Source organism: Loxodonta africana, chromosome 9 (genome assembly GCF_030014295.1).
Source record: "Loxodonta africana isolate mLoxAfr1 chromosome 9, mLoxAfr1.hap2, whole genome shotgun sequence".
Lineage (NCBI taxonomy): Eukaryota > Metazoa > Chordata > Mammalia > Proboscidea > Elephantidae > Loxodonta > Loxodonta africana.
In genome coordinates, this window is record NC_087350.1 from 118,641,004 (window position 1) to 118,668,556 (window position 27,553).

At 38.1% G+C, this 27,553-nt stretch overlaps 1 protein-coding gene across 9 annotated transcripts in view; it reads left to right on the top strand.

The window, feature by feature from the left end:
• Nucleotides 1–27,553, top strand: part of JAK2 (Janus kinase 2) — a 99,105-nt gene that overhangs the window by 63,936 nt on the left and 7,616 nt on the right. For all 9 annotated transcript variants that reach the window (XM_023539419.2, XM_023539420.2, XM_010599992.3 and 6 more), the window contains 16 exons: nucleotides 2,251–2,572; nucleotides 3,355–3,474; nucleotides 6,224–6,381; nucleotides 8,431–8,542; nucleotides 10,503–10,689; nucleotides 12,343–12,470; nucleotides 15,332–15,466; nucleotides 17,206–17,293; nucleotides 18,030–18,157; nucleotides 18,938–19,076; nucleotides 20,738–20,889; nucleotides 21,044–21,194; nucleotides 21,937–22,073; nucleotides 25,005–25,194; nucleotides 26,462–26,586; nucleotides 26,961–27,133. In XM_023539419.2, coding sequence (XP_023395187.1) covers nucleotides 2,251–2,572; nucleotides 3,355–3,474; nucleotides 6,224–6,381; nucleotides 8,431–8,542; nucleotides 10,503–10,689; nucleotides 12,343–12,470; nucleotides 15,332–15,466; nucleotides 17,206–17,293; nucleotides 18,030–18,157; nucleotides 18,938–19,076; nucleotides 20,738–20,889; nucleotides 21,044–21,194; nucleotides 21,937–22,073; nucleotides 25,005–25,194; nucleotides 26,462–26,586; nucleotides 26,961–27,133 — 2,445 coding nt within the window. The remainder of the gene's footprint in view (nucleotides 1–2,250; nucleotides 2,573–3,354; nucleotides 3,475–6,223; nucleotides 6,382–8,430; nucleotides 8,543–10,502; nucleotides 10,690–12,342; nucleotides 12,471–15,331; nucleotides 15,467–17,205; nucleotides 17,294–18,029; nucleotides 18,158–18,937; nucleotides 19,077–20,737; nucleotides 20,890–21,043; nucleotides 21,195–21,936; nucleotides 22,074–25,004; nucleotides 25,195–26,461; nucleotides 26,587–26,960; nucleotides 27,134–27,553) is intronic.

Genomic DNA, 27,553 nt, shown 5'->3' on the forward strand with positions numbered 1-27,553 from the left:
GGCAGTTGTTTGAAGTCACCAAGGGCATACTGCATGGCTTAAAGTTACAAAAGGTGTGCTTCAGGGTTGTGTCCTTTCACCACACTTATTCAATCTGTATGCTGAGGAAATAATCTGAGAAGCTGGACTATATGAAGAAGAACACAGTTTCTGGATTGGAGGAAGACTCATTAACAACCTGCAATGTGCAGATGTCACAATGTTGCCTGCAGAAAATGAAGAGGACTTGAAGCACTTACTAATGAAGATCAACAATTACAGCCTTCAGTATGGATTGGACCTCAACAGTAAGAAAACAAAAATCTTTACAACTGGACCAAGAAGCAACATCATGATAAACGGAGAAAAAATTGAAGTTGTTAAGGATTTCATTTTGCTTAGATCCGCAATCGATGCCATAGAAACTGCAGTAAAGAAATCAAACTCTGAACTGCATTGGACAAATCTGCTGCAAAGACCTCTTTAAAGTGTTGAAAAGCAAAGACGTCACTTTGAGGACTAAGGTGCGCCTGACCGAAGCCGTGGTGTTTTTAATCGCCTCATATGCATACGAAAGCTGGACAATGAATAAGGAAGACCAAAGAAGAATTGGTGCCTTTGAATTATGGTTTTGGTGAAGAATATTGAATACGCCATGGACTTCCAGAAGAACAAACAAACCTGTCTTGGAAGAAGTGCAGCCAGAATGCTTCTTAGAAGCAAGGGTGGTGAGACCTTGTCTCACATACTTTGGACATGTTATCAGGAGGGACCACTCCCTGGAGAAGGACATCATGCTTGGTAAAGTGGAAGGTCAGCGAAAAAGAGGAAGACCCTCAATGAGATGGGTTGACACAATGGCTGCAGCAGTGGGCTCAAGCCTGGCAATGATTGTGAGAATGGTGCGGGCCTGGGCAGTGTTCCGTTCTGTTGTACATACAGTCACTATGAGTCAGAACCGACTCAAGGTCACCTGACAACAACAGAAGAGGGAGATGTGTGATAAAGAGATTTTACATATAAGTTGGGAAGCACATTAGTACTTTTAAACTGTGAATAGAAGAGAAATAACAAAAAGTCCTGAGAGAGTTTATCTATGTTAGAGGAAGGGAGAAAGGCGTAAGTGAGCACATGTGGAAGAAATGGCTTTCGTTAGCAGGATTTCTGCCATTTTGATATGAGAGCCACAAGTAACCTCAGAAGTATAGATAATAGTAAAAGAATTAGAAAGTGATGACTTTTGGTTACTAATTACTTTTATTTGTAATATAATTTTTTAAATTATAAGTTCATATAACTTAATCTTTAATGATGGCTATTTAACAGTCAGCTCACAGAAGTCCCTGAGCTGTAATAATAGGCTCTCCTGGGCTGGAAGGCGCTAGCTCCAGCTTACCACAGGCAGTAAGGAAACAGTTACAGTGTGGCATGGAAAGTAACATTATGGAGTAATGCGCAGGATGCTGTGAGCAGGAAGCGAGAAAGAAGCATCTCATATAGTCATGGAGGTCTGGAAAGGTTCCCTGGATTTGATGATGCTGGTAAAATGGGAAAGACCTAACTAAATAGGAAATGGCTGGTAGGAAGAAAGATTAGCCTATGTGAAGGCGTGGAAGTTTAATATAGTTGTTACCTTGAGAAATACTTTATTTGCCAGGTATTTGGAAAGCAGAGAGATAAATCACCTACCTTCTTTAGGATATTGTACGTAGAAATGGAAGTACAAGTGAAATCCTGCTGGATGGAACAGTTTTAATTGTAGAGGAACTAGAGGAGTTAGTTGGAGCTGGCCTGAGAAAACTGTATCCACAACAGAAGCGTGCTTGCTTAATGAACAATAGTGTCGACAAAATGTTACATTTCCCAGAATTCAGATAAGCTTTGGAGTACAGCATCATAAGAAATACATGCAGCGCAGTGCAGGAAGTGTCAACAAAGAAAATGATATATAAGGTAATCGGAAAAAGCAAATTTTGAGAAAATTCCATTTTTAACCATGGTGAGCAAGTGTTCACTTCATAAGGGGAAAAGTTGAAATCTGTTCTAAGCATTTCTGGTATCTTAGAGAATAACGCTGTGTATGTATTCACATCATCAAATGAAATGTTAAGGTTTTATGCTGTCTGGGTGGTGTTTCTATGAACTTTCTCTACTTGCCTACTGTTGTAGCACCTACCTGTCATGGAGAAAGGTGATAACCTCTCTTTCAGTTTTGTTATGAACTTATCTTCCAATTTGTTTTGTTTCTTGGTGTGTGCTCTTTATCCCTAGCTACAAGACATTCTTACCAAAATGTGTTCGAGCAAAGATCCAAGATTATCATATTCTGACAAGGAAACGAATAAGGTACAGGTTTCGCAGATTTATTCAGCAGTTCAGCCAATGCAAAGCCACTGCCAGAAACTTGAAACTTAAGTACCTTATAAATCTGGAAGCCCTTCAGGCTGCCTTCTACACAGAGCAGTTTGAAGTAAAAGAACCTGGAAGAGGTCCTTCAGGTGAGGAGATTTTTGCAACCATTATAATAACTGGAAACGGTGGAATTCAGTGGTCAAGAGGGAAACATAAAGAAAGTGAGACACTGACAGAACAGGTAATCCTTAATGGTATGTTCTCATTCTTTGTTATTTTAAGTAGAATGGCAGTGGAAGCAAAGTAATTATAGTTGTTTGAAACGTGGTCTTGCGCTTCTCTTCTCCCACTGATAAGAAAGGGAAATTTTTAATGCTGTGAAGCCATCAAGGTCCTTTTCATTGTTCTTAAATTGCTTTTGTTTGATTTTTTTTTATGACAAAATAATTAGTAATGGCTTTCTGATAGTTTTGGAAAAGGATTAAGTTCTAAAAGTGAGGTTATTTTTAAGGTAGTTTAACCTCTTTTTAATTTCACTATTATTGACAATAGGAGGCTCAATCATAAATTTTAATTAAATAGAAAATACTCTAACTGATTTTATGATAACATACTTGTTAAATAATTTAGTTTTTTTTAGGTTTGCGCTGCAAGCTTTAAAATTGTTCCTATCTGTGCTGTTTCTTAGATGGTATTAGAGACTTAGAAGGAACATTTGATTTTTATCACTTGGCAGTTGAATTTCCAATTTTCTGGCAGTGGTTCCTGTTAATGTTAATTGGATCGAAGTGGGTACTGGAGCATGTAGTAGATTCTCGGCATCCTTCAGTGCTTTCTCATCTTTAAATTAAAGCACGAAAACAATGTAGTCTTAGGGTTAGGTTAAGGGGGAGGGAATTCCATTTTATGCTACTGTTATCAGTGCCTTCTTTAATTTAAAGTATTTGGAGTATTTTATAGTCATGTTTTAAAATGACTCCATATATTTTACCTGTTTTTAATTTTAATTGCTCTTAACCACAGGATTTACAGATATATTGTGATTTTCCTGATATTATTGATGTCAGCATTAAGCAAGCAAACCAAGAAGGCTCTAATGAAAGCAGAGTTGTAACTATCCATAAGCAAGATGGTAAAAATCTGGTAAGCTTGCTTTTAAGACTAAATGATGATTATGTCTTGTAGTTATCAGGAATAAATTACGGAATCTTAATACTGAAGGTATTTTCTTATAGGAATTTTGTTTATGGTTTTAAGTATAGCTCTAAATATGGACATCAGTTTAGTAAGCTCTTTTATTACATCTAGCTTTTTGTTATACTACCAGTGCTATGTTCCCACGGTTTCTTGTGCATTAATATCTTTTCCACTCTTTTTTTTGAGCAAGCAAGAAAAGTACCTTTATTTTGTGATGCAAGGAAAAGGAGGCAGTCAGCTGCTGCCGCCAAGACTACCCCCTGAGGGCGAGGAGGAAAGTTACCTTTAAGGGTTTACAAGTAGGGAGTTCATACAAGTTTCGTCAGCAGCATTCTTAAATCATACCACGCAGGTGCAGAGAGGGTTACATACAACTTCCCAACAAAGAGAGCAGGATTTTAATGCAGAGTTGTAGGAGAGGAAGCCCAGCAAAGGAAACAGGATTTTTTTTTTTTTTTTTCCTCTTCTGGCCCACCTGGCTTACTTCCCAATGCCCTTCATTTTGGCCTACGAGACTCAGCGCCACTTCTGGCCGTGGCCTCAGGAGATCAGAACACCCAGGGGAAGGCTTCACAGAGGGGAGCCCCTGATGGGCAGAGTTTCAAGGCACTGGGTGAGCAGGCCAGGTACCTCTTTTCCACTTACTTGAGGACATCAGTAGGCAAGGTATCCCCACTCAGCATCTGTTCTCTCTCTGGGTCTCCGTCTTTTGGAAACAGGATTTTTAATGCAAAGCTGCTTGAGGCTCTGCCTTATTCCCTCCATTTTTTTCTGGACATTGGTCATTTAGGACCAGTGTCCATTTTCAACCATAACCTGGCTTGGAATTGTTTGGCATATTCTCGTGGAGCCTTTCCACTCACTTTTAAGATTAGCAAAGTACTATTTCTTCTTTCCCCACTCTGGGTTGTTCTAGTTCCCTACTGTGATGCTCATTCCTGACTGTAACCTTTTTTATCAACAGGGGTGTGTACAATGCCTAATTAAAAAACAAAAATCAATACAATGCTATTGAGAATTGATATAACAAAATGTAAACCAGTCCCAAGTCAGCCCCACCCAAGCTGTAAGACATGGTTGATTCTAAAAGACGAAACTTTTCTTTAAGTAGTTTCAGAAACACTATTTACTTCAACCGAAAGGGAAGAAATGAATTCCTTTATATTCTGTTCTTAACCTTCTTATTTATCTGGCTCTGTTTTCTTTTCAGTCTGCTGGCTTAAACATCATGTTATTAATTAGGTGCCATCAAATGGACTGATAGGGACACTGTGTACAACAGAACGAAACACTGACTGGTCCAGCGTCATCCTCACAATCATTGTCACGCTTGACCCCATGGTTGCAGCCACTGTGTCAGTCTATCTTGTTGAGGGTCTTCTTCTCTTTCACTGACCCTCTACTTTACCAAGCATGATGTCCTTCTCCGGGGACTGATCCCTTCTGATAACATGTCCAAAGTATGGGAGATGAAGTCTCACCATCCTTGCTTCTAATGAGCATTCTGGCTGTACTTCTTCCAAGACAGATTTGTTCGTCCTTCGGGCAGTCCAAGTGGTATATTTGGAATTCTTCACCAACACTATAATTCAAAGGCATCAACTATTTGGTCTTCCTTATTTATTGTCCAGCTTTCACATGCATTATGAGGCGATTAAAAACACCATGGCTTGGGTCAGGCACACGTTGGTCCTCAGTGTGACACCTTTTCAGATATGTTACTTGTTCATTTATCTTAGATATCTATGTGACCAACCTATCTGACCATTTCAGAGTTATATTACCAGAATTATAACTAACCTGCAGCTTACTTTAGTCAGTACACTTTCCTGTTCTTAGATAAAAACATGATACAGTGTATACCCACTGCCTTCTAGTCTTTGAGGAAAAATGGAATGCTCTTCTGATCTGTTTTTAAAAATGAACTCAGGCAGCACTGTGGACGCATAGTTTAGGGTGGGTAGGAAAAGAAGGCTGGATACAGAGAAGTCACTCATGCTCATAGTTAATAATTAGACTTGGACTAGGGGTAGAAGCAGTGGAATGGCAGTAATATTAGCCTATATGAAAAACATTGCTGTATTAGAATCGACAAGAGTTGGTGATCATCAGATACCGGGAGTATCCACAATTAACTTTGATTTTTTTACGATCCTGTTGTAAGAAAAAAAATTCACCAATTCGAATTTATGTAGAATATGTAAAAGTCCTCATAACTAACATTCATGTCAGTCTTCCCTCCCTCTCTGGAGGTACCTATTGATATCCGTTTTCTGTGTGTATTTTCTTTACACAAATGGGGTCATAGTTTATGTGTTGTTCTTTAACTAGTGTTTTTTTTTTTTCTTAACACGATATCAACTGTTCCATCTACCCATGGATCTAACTTTTAAAACTACTACTGTGTATATGCTATGATTTATAATTTATTTTACAATTCACTCTTCTACTAATAGACATTTAATCCTTGTCATTTTTTTTTTTTGTCATAACAAAAAATGCAACAAATAGACATCTTTGTGTAAGCTTTTCTATATACGTAAGTCAGTATATCGCTAGGAGAGCTTTAGAAGAAAATTAATTTAGGAGAATTAAAACATGGAATGAGGAGAGCGTTCAGTAGTTAGGAAGAGTTGACTTTCTAAATGGTACTTAACACGAATATTGTTTCTGTTTCCTTTCTCTTGCTGTTTAGGAAATTGAACTTAGCTCCCTAAGAGAAGCCTTGTCTTTTGTGTCAGTGATTGATGGGTACTACAGACTCACTGCCGACGCACACCATTACCTCTGCAAAGAAGTGGCCCCCCCAACAGTGCTGGAAAATATACAGAGCAACTGTCATGGGCCAATTTCGTAAGTCATACAGACTTTAAAAGTTAAGTTTTTCAAGCTAAATGAGATGCTGACAGAGAAGATTTTCTACAACAGAATGGTATAAGTGGGTTTAGGAATTTAGAAAAAAAATCTTTATTTGACCTCGCATGGTTCTTTTCTTGTTGTTAACATAATCTGTATTTTGCAATAAGATTACATAATAATTAGAATGATTTAGGACATAATTTACCATCCGTGTCCTAGTTTGTAACGCTTACAACTTGTATAAGTTTAACACTTAGTTGGTATTCATGTTTAACTCTTGGGTGTTATTTAAAACCATAATCTTATTATTTTTGCTAGTTTAAAAAGACCTCCAATTTAGTTCCATTTATTTTTATTCATTCTTTTTTTTTTTTTTGCTAATTTAAAAAGACCTCTGATTTAGTTTCATTTATTTTGAAATCCCGTGAGGAGCCGCAGTGCAAAACTTGAAAATCTTCATTATTTTTGGATAATCCAACTCCTTCTACTGGAAACTTCGAACGCAAGATGACGTCCGTATTTCGAGACTAGTGCTATCCAATAGTGTTTTCTACAGTGATGAAACTGATCTCGGTCTGCACTGTCTAATACAGTAGCCACCTGGTAGCACAGCTGAGGAAATGAATTTTTATTTCATTTAATAACTTCATGTAACTAATAGCACCATATTGACCACAGAGTTGTATATCCTCATTTTAATACTGAATAAACCCAACTGTCATGCATAAAATCTATTCAGCCCAAGTCTTAGTTTATCTCTCAGCCGGGGTGTGCTTTCTGATTGACCACAGGCTTGAAGAACCCAAGCAGAAAAAGAAATGATCTTGGATTATGAACATGTTTCTTGAACTTAACCTACCCCTAAATATTTGAGAAAATGATTATTATTTAAGACTTGATTCAGTCTATACCTAATGTTTTGATTCAGTCTACATATACCGGGAGCCCTAGTGGTGCAGTGGTTAAGAACTTGGCTGCTAACCAAAAGGTCATCAGTTTGAATCCACCAGCCGATCCTTGGAAACCTTCTGGGGGAGTTCTACTCTGTCCTGTAGGGTTGCTGTAAGTTGGAATTGACATGACAGCAACAGGTTTGGGGTTTTTTTTTTTTTTTTCCTTTTTTTTGGTACTGTGTACCTAATATGTAAGGTTATTAATAGAAGTTGTGCTACTTGAACATTCTATCTAAACTTTACATGTTCAGCAAAAAAAAAAAAAAAAACTTTGTACAATTCATTCATTCATCCGTTGAAATTTTCTTTCATTTTTTTAAATAGAATATTGACTGAGCACCTACTATGTGCCAGGCACTAGTTTATGTATGAGAAAGATGGTGATAAGTAAATATAGTTTGTAGTTTTCCTCTGGTGGCTTTGCCTGGCTTTCATATCAGTGCAATGCTGACTTCATACAAGGACTTAGGATGTGTTCCCACCTGTATTTCTTCAGAAGAGCTTGAGAAGGGTTGGTGTTAATTCTTCTGTAAATGTTTGGTAAAATTCAGCAGGGGAGCCATCTAGTCTTAGACTTTACTTTTTTGGGAGGTTTTGATTAGTGATTCAATCTCTTCCCTTGTTACAGGTCTGTTGAGATTTTCTGTTTCTGCTTGAGTTAATTTAGGTAGTTCGTGTGTTTCTTGAAATTTGCCATTTCATCTAGGTTATCTAATTTGTTGGCATACAATTGTTCATAGTATTCTCTTATAATCCTTTTTATTTCTGAAAGGTCCGTAGTAATGTCCCTACTCTCATTTCTGATTTTAATTATTTGCATTGTCTCTCCTTTTTTCCTTGTCAGTCTAGTTAAAGATTTGTCAATTTTATTATTCTTTTCAAAGAACCGAACATTACTGATGGACATATAAAGTACAGGAGACTTCTAAGAATTATGGGTGTTAGATTTGTCTTTAGATCATTTAGATGACATTTTGGTCATAATGGCACGGTGCTTGGTATGTTATGTTAAAAAGGCTGTTGGAAATTTGATAGGGGTTTTGTTGAACCTATAGATCAATTTGGCAAATAATTTCTTCTTTACCTTTAGAATGGATTTTGCCATCAGTAAACTGAAGAAAGCTGGTAATCAGACTGGGCTGTATGTACTTCGATGCAGTCCTAAGGACTTTAATAAATATTTTCTCACGTTTGCTGTTGAGGTTAGTATGTCATGTTAATTAATGGTAACAACTTTGTCTATCTCATTTCCCCTGCGTATTTAACCACCATATTTCCTTTTTAATACTCAGAATTATAGCTTTTGGTTTGATAGCTAGCATAATAACGCTTAATTTTCCTCAAGGAAATATAAAATGCTTCATGATGTGTTTTTATCCTTTTATTTGATGTTTATTTTTTGATGTTTGGCTTGTGATCAACTTGCGAAATGATATTTCATCAAGTCTCTTGAAGTTTCTTTTGCAAACATGGATATCTTTGCCAAATCATCTAGAATAAAGTAGATCAAAAGGAAACTTTCTTTTTACTAAGAATGATTACATGATTAGAAGGAAGGAGTGTAGTCACACAGGCAGGCACAAAAGCAGAAGCATTTTAGCACTTTAACTGTAGCACTTCAACCGATGGTGAGAATAGTGATCTGTAGTGAATGTTTTAAACGTAAAACTACAACGAGACCTCATTGTTAAGACAGATCACCTGGGACCTCTTAGAAGATTATTTATTACCCAAAATCTTGAGAAACTTTCTAGCAACTTCTAGATTTATCTTTTTTAAAAATGGAGAAAGTAAGGGTTTTATTATTCAATTATTTTAATTTTTGTGAAATTCAACCATCTCATATTTTGCATATGTAAATAGTGGATTAATTTCCATACGTACAGAAGGTAGTTTACTCTGTGACTTAGCCTTGTAAAATACTGATCATAAGTCCTAATTTGACATTATCATTTCACTATAACAATCCATTATGTTGAATTATCAATAATTCGCAATTTCAGTTTTGGTATTTTTGGGAGCATGTGACGTTGGCTCATTTCTAAGAGAGCATGTGATATAGCCCTGCCTTTAAAAACCTATTCTTTGGAAGAACAGCATAAGAGAGTATATACCAGAATTGAGAATAACAGAAGGGGTTACAATTATTAAGAGAATCTTTTGGAATAGGAAGGACTTGAGAGGGACCTTGAGGTTTCAGTAGATTTTACATGAATGGTTCTAAATAAGATGAATATACTTACAAAGCCAAGAAAGCCAGTGCCGTCAAGTCGATTCCAACTCATAGCGACCCTACAGGACAGAATAGAAGCTGCCCCATAGAGTTTCCAAGGAGCGCCTGGCGGATTCAAACTGTCATCCTTTTAGTTAGCAGCCGTAGCACTTAACCACTACGCCACAAGGGTTTCCATATTATAGTTATTATATTATAAGGAGCGCCTCAGATAATAGTTGAGTGAAGAAGCTCATAACACAGCACGTAAGATAAGCATGTAGAACAAACTGCAAAATATTAAAAATGCAGTATCAGAGATAAATATACAAGTATGATAGTGGCACAACAGAATGAGTGATGACCTTTGCGGAGTGGAGTGAGAGTTGTCAGAGAAGACCTCACAGGAAAAGTGGTGCTTGAAGTGAATTTTAAGGAATGAATAAAAAGTTTATTGCTCTGAAGGAAAGGAAGTAGATTCTAGAAAGAGCATGTATAGCTATCAAGGCATTAAACAGCATGGCACTTGCGTGTGATTACTTAAGAACTTGATAAGGCTCAAACAGAAGTTGTGTGTTGTGAGCGGCAGGAATTGAGACAGAGATGGAGAAAGAAGCCAGTTCACTGAAGGCCTTATATGCTGTGCTAGTTTAGACTTTATTCTGTAAATGATGGGAAGCCATTAAGGATGGTATTACTAGTGTTAATTATCATTGCATTCTTACTTGCTTTTTAATGAAATCAACTGTTGCCACTCCTGTAAGCTATGCAATTGTAATTAGATACCTTTTTGAGGAAACAAACATTTCCATCACCCTGTATCAGCAGTACAGTAGGGTTCACAGTTGTAAATGTTCTGTTGGTTGTTTTTGTGATACCCCTTTCTCAGAATAAGTACTATCACATTCATTGTGATTTTCCCTCCTCTCTTTATAATTAAACTTATATAGCGAGAAAATGTCATTGAATATAAGCACTGTTTGATTACAAAAAATGAGAATGGAGAATACAACCTCACTGGGACTAAGAAGAACTTTAATAATCTTAAAGATCTTCTGAACTGCTATCAGATGGAAACTGTTCGTTCAGACAGTATCATTTTCCAGTTTATTAAATGCTGCCCCCCAAAGCCAAAAGGTAAAATAATTTTTTAGTTATTTTTAAAATACTGGTAATGCCACTGTTATAAGAATACCAGACAAAGTTTAAACACAGAAGAAAATATTCTTTGATGGTTACGAGGGTGGGGAAGGAGGGAGAGGGATATTCACTAACTAGATAATAGACAAAAATTTTGGGGGGTGAAGGGAAGGGCAACACGTACCACAGAAATAGTCAGTACAACTGAACTAAACCAAAAGCAAAGAAATTTCCTCAAGACAACCAAAAGCTTCACAGGCCAGTGTAGCAGGGATGGGGGTCTGGGGACCATGGTTTCAGGGGACATCTAGGTCAATTGGCATTACGAAATGTATTAAGAAAATGGTCTGCATTCCACTTTGGTCAGAGGCATCTGGGGTCTTAAATGCTAGCAAGCAGCCATCTAAGTTGCATCAATTGGTCTCAACCCACCTGGAGCAAAGGAGAATGAAGAACACCAAAGACTCAAGGTGATTATGAGCCCAAGAGACAGAAAGGGCCACAAACACGAGAGACTCCATCAGCCGGAGACCAGAAGAACTAGATGGTGCCCCAGCTACTGCTGATCACTGCCCTGACATCGAACACAACAGAGAATCCCTGATGGAGCAGGAGAAAACTGGGATGCAGATCTTAAATCGGTCTGACCGAGACCAGTGGGACTCTGATGGTCATGCTCCCTGGACCCTTTGATAGCCCAAGATTGGAACCATTCCCGAAACCAACTCTACAGACAGGGATTGGCTTGGACTATGAGATAGACAATGATGCTGGTGAGGAGTGAACTTTGTGGCTCAAGTAGACACATTTGAGACTATGCGGGTGACTCCTGTCTGGTGGTGAGATGAGAAGGAAGAGGGGGACAGGAGCTGGTTGAATGGACACAGGGAGTACAGGGTGGAGAGGAGGAATGTGCTGTCTCATTAAGGGGAGAGCAGCTGAGAGTGCACGGCGGGGTGTGTAGGGCTTTTTGTTTGACAGATCGACCTGATTTGTAAACTTTCACCTAAAGCACAATAAATACATTAAAAAAAAATACTGATCATGGATTATGCATCTGATAGAAGGTATTTTCATTACATCATTTCAAAAGAAGTATGAAAGAAGGAGCTTCAAAACCGAATTAATTTTGCCTCACTCTGTTGTAGAAACATCATCAGATAGGATTGTTTAGTTTGCTTTGAGTCATTGAGAAGTGACTTGAGGTTCCATAATCATAGAATGGCATTTTAAAAATAGTAATTGCTCGGTATAAATCAGTCATTTATTTGTGGAACTAGAAGGCCTCACTACCAAATGTCCATATATGTTATAAATTGAAACTTTCATACTCTTTTGGGATTTTTAATTTCTGAATTTTAAAAATCAGGTTAGTAAGGTTGTAAATTCCTTGAAATAATAATTGTCTTATTAAAAAGTCCTGAAAAGTTATATAAGTTAAGGAAGTAGTTATAATTTTAATGTATGAAATAGAGTACATCAAAATTCAATGAATAAACTCCTTAGATAATTTTCTGTGAAAAGAAAATGAACAACAAGCATTTATTAAGCATTATTTTGTATGTAGAACATACTTTATTTTACTCCTCTCTGGAGTAACTTACAGCCTCTGTGTGTTTCGATTGTGTGTGTGTGTGTATTTTTTTTCAGATAAATCCAACCTCTTAGTCTTCAGAACGAACGGCGTTTCTGATGTCCCAACCTCACCAGCATTACAGAGGCATAATAACGTGAACCAGATGGTGTTTCACAAAATCAGAAATGAAGATTTGATATTCGTAAGTCATTACATGCTGATGATTGTCTTCTTTGGCTTTTTAAAATAACAGCTGTTTAAATAAACACTTGTTTTCTTCATTTATTATTTCTTCACAGGACATTTGAAACTATTTTGCCATAACCTATACTATAAAAGTTTAGTTGTGATTTAAATATTTATTATTAAACATATTCCAAATTTGAGTTAGAAATAAGCAAAATTAATTATTTTAGGAATAGAATTGTATTTTCTTTTCAGAAATTCAAATATCTCCCTTTACATATCTTGAATTAAAAATTTGAAATTTTCTTCTGTAAAATTAAAAATGAGAACCCTTCCTCTATAAAAGGCCTTTGTCTTAACTCTCAATTTCTCAAGAAAGTAAGGGAAATCCAAGGGGTCAAAAATGAAGAAAGAATTGAACACCGAAGTAGTAAGAAAAAGCTGATGTTTCGGCTATAGGATGGTGTTGGGGGCAGGAGCTGATCTCACTAAACAAGGGATTTAAGATTTAGCAGCAATGCAAAAACAGGGGTGAGGTCATAGGCCTGCACAGGGCCAGGGGTTAAATCCAGGACCCTGGAGTTAATATACCTTTAGTAAAATGATACATTATGGAAAACTCACTCACTAGCAAAAGGAAAGGAAAGGAATATTGTCTGTCTTGGGCTCTCGGTGAGGAAAAAGAGCCAGCCTCTCCTGAGCATTTGTAATCAAAGGCTTTTGAGTTTGGGCTTCTTTATACCACCTGCATGTTCTGAGAAAACCTAAGCCAATAAATTAAACAAAATTAAATAATATTCTCTGTTGCATCATAGAAGCAAATGCAAACCCTTTTTTGGAATAATTTACCTTAACCCAGGCCACCCAGGATTCCCGTAGATAAAGCCACTTCAAACACAGGCTTATAATAGAAATTAAAAAACATCCAGGGAAATAATACAGGATTAAACAAGAGTCAGCAGACCAGCCAACATCAAATTGGACTTCCATTAACTTCATATAATAGAATTTTCAGATGTTGCTCGTTAAGTGCTGTCAAGTCAGTTCCTGCTCACAGTGACATTATGTACAACAGAATGGAAAACTGCCCTACCTGCACCATCCTCACAATCCTTGTTGTGCTTCAGCCTACCGTTTCAGCCACTGTGCTAGTCCATGTTGTTGAGGGTCTTCCTTTTTTTCGCTGACCCTCTCCTTTAACAAGCATGATGTCCTTCTGCAGGGACTGATCCCTCCTGATAACATGTCCAGAGTATGTGAGATGTAGTCTTGCCATCCTTCCGTCTAAGGAGCATCCTGGTTGTACTTCTTCCAAGACAGATTTGTTCATTCTTTTGGCAGCCCATGGTGTATTCGGCGTTCTTTACCAACAGCATATTCAAAGGCGTCAATTCTTTTTCAGTCTCCCTTATTTATTGTCCAGCTTTCGCATGTATATGAGGTGATTGAAAACACCATGGCTTGGGTCAGGCACATCTTAGTTTTCAGGGTGACATTTTTGCTTTTTAACACTTTAAAGAGATCTTTTGCAGCAGATTTGCCCAACACAGTGTGTCATTTGATTTCTTGACTGCTGCTTCTGTGGATGTTGATTGTGGCTCCAAGTAAAATGAAATTCTTGACAACATCAATCTTTTCTCTGTTTATTATGATGTTGCTTGTTGGTCCAGTTGTAAAGATTTTTGTTTTCTTTATGTTGAGGTGTAATCCATACTGAAGGGTGTAGTCATTGATCTTCCTCAGTAAATACTTCAAGAATTTTCAGATAGAGACTATAAAATATATACATATGTATGTTTGAAGTTATAAAAGAAGTTAAAACCATGAGGAAATGACAAATCAAAAAAGACTAAAAAGATTTGGAAAAAAATAGAATATGAAAATGGAAAATATACTCATCAACGTGAAAACAAAATGGACAGGTTAGAAAGCAGATTACTCATAGCTGAAGGGAGAGTTAGTGACTTAGGAAGTAGATCTGAAGAAGTTGTTCAAAATGCAGCAAATGGGGAGAAAGAAATGGAAGCTATGAAAGAGAGATTAAGGGCTCTGGAAGGTAGATGAGAAACACCAGCTCATGTCTGGGCTCCACAGGGAGACAATAGATAGAATTATTCAGTGTTGTAAAGACATGAACCCTCATGTGTGGAATGGGAAGGACAATGTGGCCAGGTCACTTGACTAACATTACAAAACTAGTAAGTAGTAGAGCTTGGACTTGAACCCAGAGAGTCCTGTTTCACGTGCAGGCTCTCAACAATTATTCTGTAAGGATATGTAAGAAATACTAGTAACAGTAATAATAGGTAACAGGTGTTGAGATTCACTGTGTCGTGGACTGTTACTGAGTGCTTTCATAGGTTAGTTAACTTATTGTTAATGATAATCCTGTGGGAAAACTGCAGCTATTACCCCATTTCTCAGATGAAGAAACCAAGACAAAGAGGGCTTGAGTAGCCTGCACAAGGTCATACAGCTAGGAAGTGGTAACGAGGACCAAGCCAGACATTCGGCTGCCGCAGACGGCACTGTATTGCCTTTCTGCCACAGGTAGGTAAGGTAAACAAAGAAAAGACGCACACAAATAAATATAGGTAAGCTGACTATTTAAAAATGTAAAAATTATGGCTTACCAAAGGGGTTTAAAAACTGGCTGGAACCAAAATAGACTTTATTCATTAGTCCTTATCTTCTGTCTTTCATTTAAGAGTAGAAGAATTAATTTGGAGTCTCAAATCTGGGTTTAGTTAATAAGGGCAACACTTGCTTATGGATTGTTTTTTTCTTTCTTTTTTTTTGTCATTGTACATATTTTCTAATTTTGACTTTTTAATCTTTCTTTACTTATTCTTTCTTCTTTCCTTTTGTCTTTTAAAGAATGAAAGTCTTGGCCAAGGCACTTTTACAAAAATTTTCAAAGGTATAAGAAGAGAAGTAGGAGACTACGGTCAGCTGCACGAAACCGAGGTTCTCCTCAAAGTCCTGGATAAAGCACACAGAAGCTACTCCGAGGTCCGTGGGTTCTTCCTGCGTGTGGTTCACGTAGCTCGTTATGTTCAGAGAGGAGCGCGCGTGTGCTCGCAGCACACTCACGCGTGTAGCTTTTCAAGACTGTAATTTAAAAATATAGTCGATCCTCATTATTCACAGATCCTGTATCTGTGAATTCGCCTACTTGCCAAAGTTCATTTGTAGCCCCCAAGTCAGTACTCGTGGCACTTTTGTGGCCATTCACAGACATGCACACGAGCACAGCAGCAAACCATGGAGTCACCCAACACGCATGGACCCCGCTGAGGCCCAGCCAGGCCGCGCTCTGCCTCCTTGTCTCAGCCACATACTGCATACAAGTGTCCTTTCCACAGTATATCTAGTGCCATGTTTTTAGCGTTTCTGTGCACTTTGTTGGTGGTTTTGCTTTTGAAATGGTCCCCAAATGTAGTGCTGAAGTGCTGGCTCAAGTTCCTAGGCACAAGAAGACTGCGATGTGCCTGACAGAGAAAATACACGCACTAGATAAGCTTTGTTTAGGTGGGAGTTACAGTGTTGTTGGCTGTGAGTTCAATGTTAATGAGACAGCAATATAACGTAAAGTGTTTTTAAACAAGAACACGTAATAAAACAAGGTTATGTGTTCATTGGGTGACAGAAACGTGACCTATGGCTCACAGATCTTAACCCTGTGTTTGCCTTAGGAGCGATGGTTTAATATTTGTTAATTCAGTGTTTACATCAACTTCATAGAATGTAACTACCACAAATAATAAGAATTAACTGTATATGTATCAAGGACCTTTCTGAGGATGCACTCCATTAGGTCCATAGAAAACCATAGAATTTTTTAGTAATAGTGTTTATTTCAAAACCAATTACTTTTAGTATAATGTTTATTACATCTCCTCCTGTGCCAAGGCGATGGTTTTCAAACCTGATTTCCCAGAGCTTTATGAGCTCCACAGAGATATTTCCACAGTGTCATCCACTTCTAAAACATAAGTTGGAAAGGTGCTGTACTAAGGAACACCCCAGGCAAAATAGGGTGCCTCTGGCCATCATGAGAGATGCTACCAAGGCAGAAACCCGGCTGTCAGCTCTGGAACCCCGAGCATCGCGACACATCACTGAACATGCCGTGAAAAATGTTCATGATCCTGAGAATGCCTTAAAGGGTGGTAGTAGATGATGTGAACCATACAAGCCCAAGCGTTGTTCTGACCCACAGTGTTGGTGGTCACGACGCTCTGAACAACTGTACCCAGTAGTTCTCACGGGGGTTAGTTGAGTTAGAGTGACATTAATGCCGTCCCAGAATTCTGGTGGGTGTCGTGATATTTTATCTGCACAGAGACCATCCTTAATTCTTTAGGAAGGAGCGTTTGGAGCTCCCACCCATGGACTTCAGCCCCGTGTCACCATCTCTGGTGCCCACTTCTAGCCATACCTCTGCTCTCTGTTCTGGGTGCTGTGGGTTTATTTAAGCCTGTTTGACTTGCATCGCTCATGGAACCCGTACCACTACTGCTCCCTCGAGTGTTCTCTCCCTCTTCTAGGTTTACTTAGGGCCTTCCTCCCAATGCACCATGACACCAGGGATGATGGCAGCTGCAAGGCCCTAGAAAGGAACCAGAGCACGCTCTGTAGCCCTGTTGAGTAGTGCGTTTCTCTTAGAGCGGGAGTATCTCTCTACACTGTGGCTACTAACAGGCAACCGTTCAACAATCATGATTTTGTACTTTCTGTGTTTTTCTTAGTCTTTCTTTGAAGCGGCAAGCATGATGAGCCAGCTTTCTCACAAGCACCTGGTTTTAAACTATGGAGTATGTGTCTGTGGAGAGGAGAGTAAGTCAGACCACTGGCTTCCTTATGCTGCTTTCTGTCTCTCTCAGAGTATCCATTATTGTTCGTATAGAAAGGTCTATCTCAGGATCATAGGTGGATGTCAGTGCAAACCACAGTGTGCCCGGAGTTCAGTGTTGTTGGAACTAAAACATTGTGAAATGGTTCAGTTAGATCTTGTAAAAAAGGAAAGCAATATATGAAGTTAAAATGCAGAAGGTGGTTAAAAAGCAAAATATGCATTTTTGCTTTTTGTGTAGCATAAATTGAAAGGATGAAGGGAGCTAGAGCCCCAGTCCTCATTTACGCCTGTAACAGAAGGGACGTCGCTGTCAATCTTTACGTGTGGAAGAAGGACTGGAGGAAGGTTTCAGTGTCAGAACAGTCGTGTGGTGAGGAAATGGGAGGAGATGTCATTCACTTCAAAACAGCAGCTGTAATTCAGGACGGACACACAGATGAGCGGAAGCAGCAGAACGTTATTTCTTTTATATTGATGTATATTTGTATATGTTGCTTAGGCTCCTACCTCTTACTGTTGTGAATAAACTGAAAACCAAAAATACAGTAGTGCATAACCATTAAGTTTTCTTTAAATTAGTGAATTTTGCTGAGTTTTATTGCCTATTACCTATAATACTCACCTATAACCATAAATATATTTATAAAAGTTAAAATTGTATATATTTTATTGTATGTATATTTTAGCCTTATTGTTATGACTTACATTTTAATGCAGATATCCTGGTTCAAGAGTTTGTAAAATTTGGATCTCTAGATACATATCTGAAAAAAAATAAAAATTCTATAAATATATTATGGAAACTTGAAGTGGCTAAACAGTTGGCATGGGCCATGCATTTTCTCGTAAGTAGTTTTTTTTTTTTTTTTTTAAATCAAAACTGATTGTGTTATCTTCTGAAGCAGTGTAGAAATTATCTTAGCCTGGGAACAAATGATAAGTCTGTAAACGAATTCCGAGTCATTTAAAATAACTCTGTTGTTATTTTTGTGATAATTTTAGACATATGCTTCTGTGTTTATGTAAAATCACTTTGTTTATGAAGTAGTTTATCCTGTCAGTCTCTCAGGACTGCTGATGGGCGGTCTGTAGTTTGTCACTTGGGTTTAGAGAATTTAACCAAAAATCATACAGAAGCATGTTGTGCTGACTAAGGATAGCAGAGAAGCCCTGCTTGTTACAGTTTCCGTAGGCAATAGGAGACTGTGAGCGTGGGAAAGTAGTACTTTCTGGGAGCCGAACACCAGAGGGCCAGCAGCCGGGGGGCCAGACAGTGACCAGCGGAGGGTACAGCACTGATACCCTGTTGCAGGACAGAGAGAGTATTTCTTAATGTTGGCTATCATCTAGAGATGCAAACCACATAAACCTAAGGGAAGTGGCAGTGGGTAGTTTTAATTTACATTTCGTCATGGCTGTAGGCTGTTGTGTTTTTAAAAATGTAAAACAGGAAGTGCCAGTGCTGCCATAAAACTTGTTTCCTCAAAACACGCCTCCAAATTAACGTTTGTTTTGTTATCTTACCTATTTTCTTCCTTAAATCCATTTTGGGGATTTGGACAGATTATGTGCTCAAATATTTGTGAATTGATATGTGTGTGTGTGTGTGCATTTAACTTTAATAGGAAGAAAAAGCCCTTATTCATGGGAACGTGTGTGCCAAAAATATCCTGCTCATCAGAGAAGAAGACAGGAAGACAGGGAATCCGCCTTTCATCAAACTCAGTGACCCTGGCATTAGTATTACGGTTTTGCCAAAAGACAGTAAGTTCTCTAGGGATCGCTTTTACCTTTATGGAACTTTATCCGGGGGGTAGCTTAAAAAGCACGTTGTTAATCTTTCTCTATTTTATTGATATATTCTTGATTAATAAAGAATATAGCTATCATTTTTAGCAATCTAAATTAAGTAGTAATTACATGTTAGTCTCTGTCCATTTCTTCTCTCTTGTAAACATGTCACTATAATATGTGAGATGATATTTTTTAGTAGATTTAATCTCTAATTATGTATGGCAGCTAGGATTTTCTCTTTTTTAAAATGTGAAATTTCCTAATACCATTCTTTGAGCCAGAAGTACATTTTCTACATTTTCATTTCATACCATCACTAAATAAAAACTTAAGAAGACATGTTAACTAGTTTGGAATCTTATCTAGTTTAAATACTGAGCTAATCCTAATATTTTAGAACTACTTTGTAGTTTTCTCTTGTGCTTGTTAATCTATTTAACACAGTTAGTTAAAAGTAAAAATTTCAGTCAAATAATTGAATGGGATTTTTTTGGTCCAAATAATACTGTAATTGTATTTCATTATTTTAGTTAATTTATGTAATTGAATGTTCTAAATATAGTACTTAAATTGGTCAGCTTTTATGCATTTGATGCATAGCGCCCTATTTGAGTAGGTACTTGACTGTTTGAGACAGTGGTACTTGATGGCTTGTCTGGCAGCGAATAGGGCAGTAGAAAGAGGCAGAAAATCCTATAGGACCTTGGATCTGGTACTCAGGGAAATTTTACCCTTTGGAATAGGAGGTGAAGACTGAGAATATGTGTTTGTCTGGTGAAGGAGAAGGGAACCAGTGTGCTCCGTGCTCTCCTGATTTCATTATACCACAAAAACGTTCACGTTGCTTTGCCAAAATGTACCATGAGACGGAATAGGCTGTTCCTCATTCATATTTACTTATTTCTGCCAGGATACCAGACAGTTGTGTTCTGTCGCTCCCTACCTACTTGAAAACCATCTTTCTGCTGGAGTCAGAGAACACAGATGCAGTGTTTACTTGGGGAATTCTGTGATCTGAGCAGAACCCACCAATGTCAGTTTTGTACCCAGAATATCTTAGTGTAATGTAGCCATCCCTCGGCCGTAATGATGAATGCCTGTTAGTCCTTATCTTTTTATGCGCAAGTCAGGATTGCCGCTGCCACAGAGTCATTAAGGGCAGCACTGAGTGATGTAACATTATCTATTGCTTACACATTGTGAAGAAATGGGAGAAGAAAAAAATACCGAGAGGCCATTTTAGGACACATTTTATAGAAAATGTTTTTTTGAATGCAGAACTAGCGGGAAGGGGTGGAGAGAGTGGGATGCCAGTTGAGACATTGTGGTTTAATGGAAAAAAGTTGAGTGGATCCAGGATTTCATCATACAGGATATTAAATCTAGCCATGCTACTAATCAGTTGTATAACTTTGGCCAAATGACTCAGGCTTTGTAGGTCTCCATGTCATCTCTGTTAAAGCTAAGGGATTGAATTAGGTGAACTCACAGATCCCTTCCAGGCCTTAAGCACACACAGCAAACAAAGAAAAAACCCTGATTATTGAAATGATTTTGAAAATTATTTGCATGTGGAGGAATGGTTTATGAATAGGGCCCTTTTAACTAATACTGTTCCTGTCATTTAAAAGTTCTCCAGGAGAGAATACCATGGGCACCCCCAGAATGTATTGAAAATCCTAAAAACCTAAGCTTGGCAACAGATAAATGGAGTTTTGGGACTACTCTGTGGGAAATCTGCAGTGGAGGAGACAAGCCTCTCAGTGCTCTAGATTCCCAAAGGGTAAGTCTCTTTAGCCTGTAAGCTTGGAATTACTCTGTCAGTGAGCCTTCAGAAGTTTTTCACGTGATGTAATTTTTTAGCAAATCTAACATTAAAAGGAAGGTGAGCATGGCCTTACTACAGCTCATTCTCAACGTATGGCTCTTTATCGTAGAAGCTACAGTTTTATGAAGACAGGCACCAGCTTCCTGCACCAAAGTGGACAGAGTTAGCAAATCTTATAAACAATTGTATGGATTACGGACCGGATTTTAGGCCTTCTTTCAGAGCCATCATACGAGATCTTAACAGCTTGTTTACTCCAGGTGTGTATTGATAGAGCAGTCTTACCGACTCTCCAGCTATCTTCCTGTCTTTGTCTTATTTAATCAATCTTCACTACTGATTTTCTAATCTCTCCAAAGAAGTTCTTTGGTGTCTTTCAGATCCTCTTAATTTCTGGTGTGCATGACATTCCATATCTATTGTATATTCAAGTCTCTTCTGTTTTTAAAAAAGGCCTTTCTCCTTCAGAAACCTAATTTCAGTTTGCCAGTTAATGAGTTGTATACTATAGAGATTTATTTGGCTTAATCGACTTAATTGACTAAAAGAAGCAATTCTTTCTGTTTTCTTTCATTAGTTCCTATATATTTTATATTTGATTGATTTTCTAAACATGAGGTAGATTTATTTTTGTCTTCTCCCTCTTTAGAGTATTGAGCTAAATATACATATATTTAGCCCATACTGATACTACTTACCATTCTTACCACAAAAGTCAGAATATAGCCTTATTTTATGGATTTTGAAACCACCTATTTTAGAAAATAATCATTTATCCTTTGCAAAAATATTTCTTGAAAACCTGTCAGGTTATGAGAATAATTAAAGGCTATTACCATTAACATAATTAATATTAATATAACCATTAATGTCATCTAAGCTATTTTTGAATTTCCCTTGTATTATTTAATATTTTCAGCTCAAACTGATTTTTTTTTTTGTCAACTTGAATGCATATTTAACCCAAAGGATGTATCTGAAAATAAATATTTATTTCTCTAGATTATGAACTATTGACAGAAAGTGACATGTTACCAAATATGAGGATAGGTGCCCTAGGATTTTCTGGTGCTTTTGAAGACAGGGACCCTACACAGTTTGAAGAAAGACACTTGAAATTCTTACAACAACTTGGCAAGGTAAGATGACCAAAGTTTTTTAAATAGAGTATAATCATAGACCATTTTCTTAAGGAAAAAAAAAGCCTTTAGAGATTCTCTAAAGTTTACGTTCCAGAAAATTTTAAGGGCTGTTCATAGGAAAAAGGTTTAGTGGTCAGATGTTGGAGAAATGCTGAGTTAAACAAACACCTTTCTTTACCAAAGAATGTCTCAGAGCCTTTGACATGCAGTATGGACTGAACATCTCCCAGAGGATAATTAGATGGTATTTCCCTAACTGATTTGACCATGGGACTCATTCTTGGTAGAGGGAGCTTTCATGTATGAAACAAAGGCGCATGTAAGCCTTTCTCCCCGCCTTTCTGCCCACCTGCTTCCTGAGTCACCTCAGGGAGAACTAGCCTGATTGTTCAGATCCAGGACGTGGACTGGGCCATGTCCATTAGCAGACACAGCCTCTATGTGTTAGGTCACACAGTCATGCATAGCCTGTGTATTGTAAGCAAGACCTGCAGGGCCCATTGCTCAGCCGTAGCGGTAAGCTCTCTCCTCGCTCTCTCTTCTCTTAAGCTTACCAGTGTAAACTCTACACCATGGGGCCTCATAGATTGGATTTGGGCCAGGATGCAAGAGGAAGGCTGAATCTTCCAATCTAGCTTTACCAGACCGAACACCGAGGTTATGTTAAGCATTGCCTAGCTATATTAATACTTTGCTATTGTTCCTTGTTTGTGAAATATTCTCAGGAAACTTTCAAGGGCTATATCAATGACATGAAAAAGGTCCAGACATTTGGGTGTATTAGCTATCTATTAAAAAAAAAAAAAAAAAAAATAGTGTGCAACAAATTACCTCAAAATTTAGCGCCTAAAAAAAACATCCTGGTCAGTACTTCACATTCCTTGAGTACTTTTGGTACTCATTGTTTTCTTCATCACTTCACCTCCTGCCGTTATTTGGGTACCTTTCCAGTACGCTCTAAATTCCTTGATTCTCTACCCCAAATCTATGTCCGCGTTAAATGATTTTACTTTGAACTCTGTAATTCCCTCTATCAAGTGTACTTACAAATTTCAGAACCTGAAGTCTCCTCTCTGACTATAATACCTTTGTGTCTTTCAGCTCTTCCTGACGTCTCACTCCTTCTTTTTGGTACCTTTGTTGAGCCAGTGCCTCTGACCCCTTTCTTTTTCCAAAAGCCTGTTAGCTGACTTCTAGATTCAGCTATCTTCTTTCCTGGAGTGGGTAGATTTCCTGGTAGACCACTTAAACTCCGCTTTCACCGATATCCATTGTTACATCACCCTGCCGTTGATCACCTGCTCCACTTTCCCTGTCATATCCCAGTACAAAACAATGCAGTTCTGCAGTTTTTCTATCTCTGCTTTCATCTCTCAAGCACTGTAAGAGAAATACTCTTATAAATATGTTTATTTTCTCCAACGCAAATGAATTTCCAACATTGGCTAGGCACTTAGGACTCTGTTATTGCTAGTTCTTTTACTCTCTCTTGTTTGATTCCTTCTCTGATACCCATTCCACACATTTACTATCCCTCTGGCTTCATATCCTAAATCTATCCCTTCAATCTCAGCATTTTCCTTCACCTTCTTCTTCCAAAGGAAAATAGAAGCGTTCCAAATGAAGACAGTGAGATTGATTTTTGCCCATCAAATTGACAAAGATTTAGAAGAATGATAAATGGCCGTGTTGGTGGGGATATGATAAAAGGACATGTTTCCACTGTACCAAACCAAAACCAAATCCATTGCCGTGGAGTCAATTCTGACTCAAAGCGACCCTATAGTACAGAGTAGAACTGCCCCCATACAGTTTCCAAAGAGCGCCTGGTGAATTTGAACTGCCAACCTTTTGGTTAGCAGCGGTAGCTCTTAACCACTACTCCACCAAGGCTTCCTTCCACTGTACAATAGAATGTAAATTGGCAACCTCTTCTAGAGAGTTTCGGATGTAGCATGTATCAAGGGCTCTTGAAATGTTCATACAGCTAATTCCACTTGTAAGAAAGTATCCTTAATAGAGATATACACAGATATTTATGAGTAAGAATGTTATTGCAATGACATGAATGTATTAATTTTTAAAACTTTTTCTTATCATTGAACATTTATATTTCCAGTTAAAAAGATCAGTATATTCCTGTGAAAATTTAATATATAACAATTAAAAATCATGTTTTCAGATCATTTAACAAACAAAACAAACCCAGTGAGTCGAGTCAATTCCAACTCACAGCGACCCTATAAGACAGAGTAGAACTGCCCCATAGAGTTTCCAAGGAGCGCCTGGCAGATTCGAACTGCAGACCCTTTGGTTAGCAGCTGTAGCACTTAACCACTACGCCACCAGGGTTTCCAGAGCATTTAATGGCACTGGAAAATAAATTTTTATGTTTCCATTATTAAGTAGTTGAAAAGAATATAAAACTCTTAATTTCCTGCTTTTGTGTTTTAAAATATGTTTTGGAATAATTTCTCACAGCAGCAATATAAGATAGATAATTTATTTTCTCTCACTTTAAGGAAGAGAAAATTGAGGTTCAGAGAGGGAAGCGACTCGCCCAAGGTAACAAAGAGGGTAAACAATGGGCCAAGATTCCAACTCCAACCTGTCTGAGTCCAGAACTCCAGATCTAACCGACGGTGCTATGTAGCCTCCCAAACGGGGCAATAGAGGTTTAACTTTAAGCCCACGGATGGTCCGGTTTTTGAGGTTGTTAACTGACTTCAAGTGTATAACTGAAAATTTAGTCACTTAGAGCTCAAGAATGACATTGTTTTTCTTTAAGAATGCAGTAATATTCAAAACGCGCTAATTTGATTAAAAAACTTATGCTTTATTTTAAACATAATCCTGTGTAACTAATAAGTTTTAAGTAAAAAGAATATGTTTCTTTAAAGAGTGACCTTGTTTTAAACTATTGGCTAGGGTAATTTTGGGAGTGTGGAGATGTGCCGGTATGACCCTCTGCAGGACAACACTGGGGAGGTGGTGGCCGTGAAGAAGCTCCAGCACAGTACTGAGGAGCACCTCCGGGACTTTGAAAGGGAAATTGAGATCCTTAAATCCCTGCAGCACGACAACATCGTGAAGTACAAGGGAGTGTGCTACAGTGCTGGTATGTTGTCTGTGGAAACCTAAGTCTGAACTCAGGATACGTCTTTGGTATCCTGGGAGATAGAAACAAAGCTCCTAATGGTCTGCGCTAATAGTACTCAGTGCCCAGAGAGCGAAGCATCCCATATGAATGGAGCTTGTGCTGGGTGACAATGGGCTGTAAATACAGGAAAGTGTTTGCTGACTGGCTAGTCACTGTCTGCACTGAGAATGGTGTTTGTGTACCACTTGTGTAAACTTGCCAAGAGAATATCATTTTTTAAAAAAACAAGTTGTTTTTCCTCACATTTTCTATAAAAATATTTTAAATTAGACACTTTTTGTGCACTGTAAATGAGGAGAAAGGATGTATTCTCTTTAGCTTATTTGGGCTGTCTGAAGAGTCTACAGAAGACTAAATGTAACTATTTTCAAACCTTAATTTCAAAACTTTGTTTCAAAAAGCCTATTTTTTTTGTTTTATTATTGTACTGTAGATGAAGGTTTATAGAACTAACTAGCTTCTCATTAAAAAAGTAATACACACATTGTTTTGTGACATTGGTTACCAACCCCACAGCACGTCAAGTCTCCCCTTCTCAATCTTGGGTTCCCCGTTACCAGCTTTCCTGTGCCCTCCTGTCTTCTAGTCCTTGCCCCAGGGCTGGTGTGCCTCTTTGGTTTTGTTTTGTTTTATGGGCCTGTCTAAACTTTAGCTGAAGGGTAAAGCTCAGGAGTCACTTCATACTGAGCTAGACGGGTGTCTGGGGGCCATACTCTCAGGGTTTCTCCAATCTCTGTCAGACCAGGAAGTCTGGTCTTTTTTTTCTTTTTTGTGAGTTAGAATTTTGTTCTACATGTTTCTCCAGCTCTGTCCAGTACCTTCTGTTGTGATCCCTGTCAGAGCAGTCAGTGGTGGTACCCGGGCACCATCTAGTTGTACTAGACACAGCCTGGTGGAGGCTGTGGTAGTTGTGGTCCATTAGTCCTTTGGACTAATCTTTCTCTATGTCTTTGTCTTTTCTTCATTCTCCCTTGCTCCCGACGGGGCGAGACGAGTGGAGTATCTTAGATGGCCACTCAGAAGCTTTTAAGACCCCAGGTACTACTTACCAAAATAGAAGCCTGAGTTCTTAACTACTGCCTCACCTTTAATTTAGAATAAAGTTTTGTCATCTGAGACTCAAATTTTACATATCTTTAAATTATTTATATATGGTTGTCTTCTAACATTGCATCAGTAAAACATGGCAAAGTAAAACATTATGTTCCCATTTGTATGTTAAAAGGCCGGCGTAATCTGAGATTAATTATGGAGTATTTACCATATGGAAGTTTACGAGACTATCTCCAAAAACATAAAGAACGGATAGATCATAAAAAACTTCTGCAGTACACATCTCAGATATGCAAGGTACCTGATATTTTGGCTGTTTGTTGTAGATGAAGTAAGCATGTTGAAGTAATTAAGAAATCCTCTCCAGTTTTTCTTAGATAACAAAGGGGGTAAGAAGGAGCCCTGGTGATTAAGCACTCAGCTGCTAACCAGAAGGTCAGTGGATTGAGCCCACCAGCTGCTCCTCGGGAGAAACATGTGGCAGTCTACTTCCAGACAGATTACAGCCTTGGAAACCTTGGGGGGCAGTTCTACTCTGCCCTGTAGGGTCACTATGCATTGGAATTGACTTGATGGCAATGGGCTAGGTTTTTGGTTTTATAGGGGTAAGATCCCTTTTATTGTTTATGTTTATAAAACTAGCTGAAAGAAAAATGTTATTTTATCCATAGGGTATGGAATATCTTGGTACAAAAAGGTACATTCACAGGGATCTGGCAACAAGAAATATATTGGTGGAGAATGAGAACAGAGTTAAAATTGGGGATTTTGGATTGACTAAAGTTTTGCCACAAGACAAAGAATACTACAAAGTGAAAGAACCGGGTGAAAGTCCCATATTCTGGTGAGTATTGTTTTAGTTCAATAAAGTGAAATTTTAGAGTGCTTCAAGCTTTATTTTTACTATTACTATTTAATAGCTTATCTCATATATAGTTATGGTAGCTAGCACTTATCACATGCTTACATTGTGCTGAGTACATTTCATGGATTGTCCCAGTAAATTCTCACAACGACCCCCGGAGAATGTGTGCTGTTATCTCCGTTTTAAATACGAGGGGGCTGAGGCAGACAGAGGTTAAATAGCCTGCCCAGGGGCACGTGACCAGTAAATGATAGCATGGAATTCAAGCCCAGAGCCTGATCTCGGAGTTTCTGTGCTTAAGCTTTCTTAACCATGATGGTGCTTTAGTCTGTCGTAAACAGAGTATTTCCCGTGGTTACAGCACTTTGAAGCTAAAGTGAGTTTTGGTCTTCAGTTAAA